Source organism: Parus major, chromosome 5 (genome assembly GCF_001522545.3).
Source record: "Parus major isolate Abel chromosome 5, Parus_major1.1, whole genome shotgun sequence".
In the NCBI taxonomy this organism is placed as follows: Eukaryota; Metazoa; Chordata; class Aves; order Passeriformes; family Paridae; genus Parus; species Parus major.
The window spans coordinates 15,041,752-15,042,900 of NC_031774.1; the positions used below are offsets into that span (position 1 = coordinate 15,041,752).

The window sequence follows — 1,149 nt, forward strand, 5'->3', positions numbered from 1 at the left end:
ATGGAGAACGTCGTTGGTAAGACGACCCGCGCCAATACTATAAATCTTTGTTATTACACATTTTTGGTGGATGTAACAAAGCAGAGCCCCGGTGTGTCCCGTCTGTCAGGCAAGCACCGACCGGCAGCCAGGTGCCTGCACTCCCCGCTCCGCAGGGAAAGCCCTGGGAGCTGCCGGGCCACTGCCCGCCAGGTTCCGGGTGTGGGGAGGGGGATACACACAGACACACATACATATGTGTGTGTGTCTTGTGGCACACCTGAAGGGACAGGACCCAGGGCTTCCAGCTCATCTCGGACAGCAGCGGGGAGTCCCGGCTGCTCCTCACTGCCCGCTCTGAGGAGCGGGAGAGGCGGGGCGAGAGTGGGGAGCCAGCCCGAAGTAATCATAAAAACGGAATTCAAATGAAATGTTAAAAACCGCCAGGGCAGAGGCGGTGATCTGAGGGGAGGGCTGCCACAGGGAGACAGGGAGCGTGGCCAGAGGGGCTGGGAAAGGACAGGGTCAGGGCCGGCGGGGTGTGTGTGTGGGGGGGTGTGTGTGTGTGTCACTGTGTGTGTGTGTGTGTCGTGTGTGTGTGTGTGTGTGTGTCTGTGTCTGTGTGTCAGTGTCTGTGTGTCTCTGTGTGTGTCTGTGTGTGTGTGTCTGTGTGTCAGTGTGTGTGTGTGTGTGTGTCATTGTGTGTGTGTGTGTCTGTGTGTGTGTCTGTGTGTGTGTGTCTGTGTGTCAGTGTGTTTGTGTGTGTGTGTGTGTCTGTCAGTCTCTGTGTGTGTGTCTGTCTGTCTGTGTCTATGCATGTGTTTATATGTGTGTCTGTGTCTATGTGTGTCTGTGTGTGTGTCTGTCTGTGTCTATCTGTGTCTGTGTGTGTGTCTGTCTGTCAGTCTGTGTCTGTGTGTATGTGTCTGTGTGTCAGTCTGAGTCTCTGTGTGTGTCTGTGTCTACTACGTGTGTGTCCATCTGTCAGTCAGTGTCTGTGTGTGTGTCTGTGTGTGTCTGTGTGTATCTGTGTGTGTGTGTGTGTGTCTGTCAGTCTGTGTGTGTGTGTGTGTCCATCTGTCTGTGTCTGTCTGTGTCTGTATGTGTCTGTCTGTCTGTGTCTATCTGTGTCTGTGTGTCTGTCTGTCTGTGTATCTGTGTGTGTCTGTC

General features: G+C 54.0%; 1 protein-coding gene across 1 annotated transcript in view; it reads left to right on the forward strand.

The window, feature by feature from the left end:
• ASCL2 (achaete-scute family bHLH transcription factor 2) overlaps positions 1-1,149 on the forward strand; it is a 2,962-nt gene continuing 1,813 nt past the window's right edge. Inside the window, exon 1 of the mRNA XM_033514967.1 lies at positions 1-192. Coding sequence (XP_033370858.1) covers positions 1-192 — 192 coding nt within the window. The remainder of the gene's footprint in view (positions 193-1,149) is intronic.